Source organism: Anneissia japonica, unplaced genomic scaffold (genome assembly GCF_011630105.1).
Source record: "Anneissia japonica isolate Jap-2015-1 unplaced genomic scaffold, ASM1163010v1 scaffold292818_len611_cov612_single, whole genome shotgun sequence".
NCBI lineage: Eukaryota > Metazoa > Echinodermata > Crinoidea > Comatulida > Comatulidae > Anneissia > Anneissia japonica.
Window position 1 is genome coordinate 1 of NW_022733097.1, and position 611 is coordinate 611.

The following is a 611-nucleotide window of genomic DNA, read 5'->3' on the forward strand; positions in this document are numbered from 1 at the left end:
CATGTGTTGATTTCACCTAATTATTTTATTTGGGATATCTCGCATTTAATTTGCATGGTTCTACATTTTAGCGATGGGCATGGGCCTACCGTAAGGAAGACGGATTACTGGCACACACTAACAATGGCTTAGAACGTCAAAATAGGGTGTTCAAACACAAGTTCCTGACAGACAGATCATCATATTCTGTTTCTGGCATGATATCTGCTCTTATCACTGAATATCTAACAAGCAGAAAGAAACAGTAAGTGTTGTTTTTCTTTGATTATACATGCTTTAAAAAAATATGAAACACTAAACACATTTTATCTTGGGAAGTTCCAGTATAATTTTTGGAAAATAATTTTTTTCTAAAAACATCAATTCATGTGCCATGTTTTGCTTATGTTATTAAGGTACATCATGGCCAATGTAAAAGCAGATGCTGGTTTTGGGAGGTCCTATAAAGAGGTGGTCCCAGAGTATCTCTGGAACAGACCACCATATTTCATAGACCACTGCTTGAAAAGAATGCAATCGGCTCAAGCCTTATCAGCAAATGATGTTAAAAGAACAGGGCCACATACATTTCAGGTAGAGTAGGCTCTCATATTCTTTATCTTTTATAGCTT

General features: G+C 36.0%; 1 protein-coding gene across 1 annotated transcript; it reads left to right on the forward strand.

The window, feature by feature from the left end:
• Positions 1–71: 71 nt before the first annotated feature.
• On the forward strand, positions 72–578 carry LOC117115951 (the record flags this gene model as incomplete). Its single annotated transcript, XM_033259844.1, has 2 exons — positions 72–244; positions 396–578. Coding segments are annotated over 2 exons (356 nt in total), but the record flags the coding sequence as incomplete, so codon positions are not given.
• Positions 579–611: the final 33 nt, after the last annotated feature.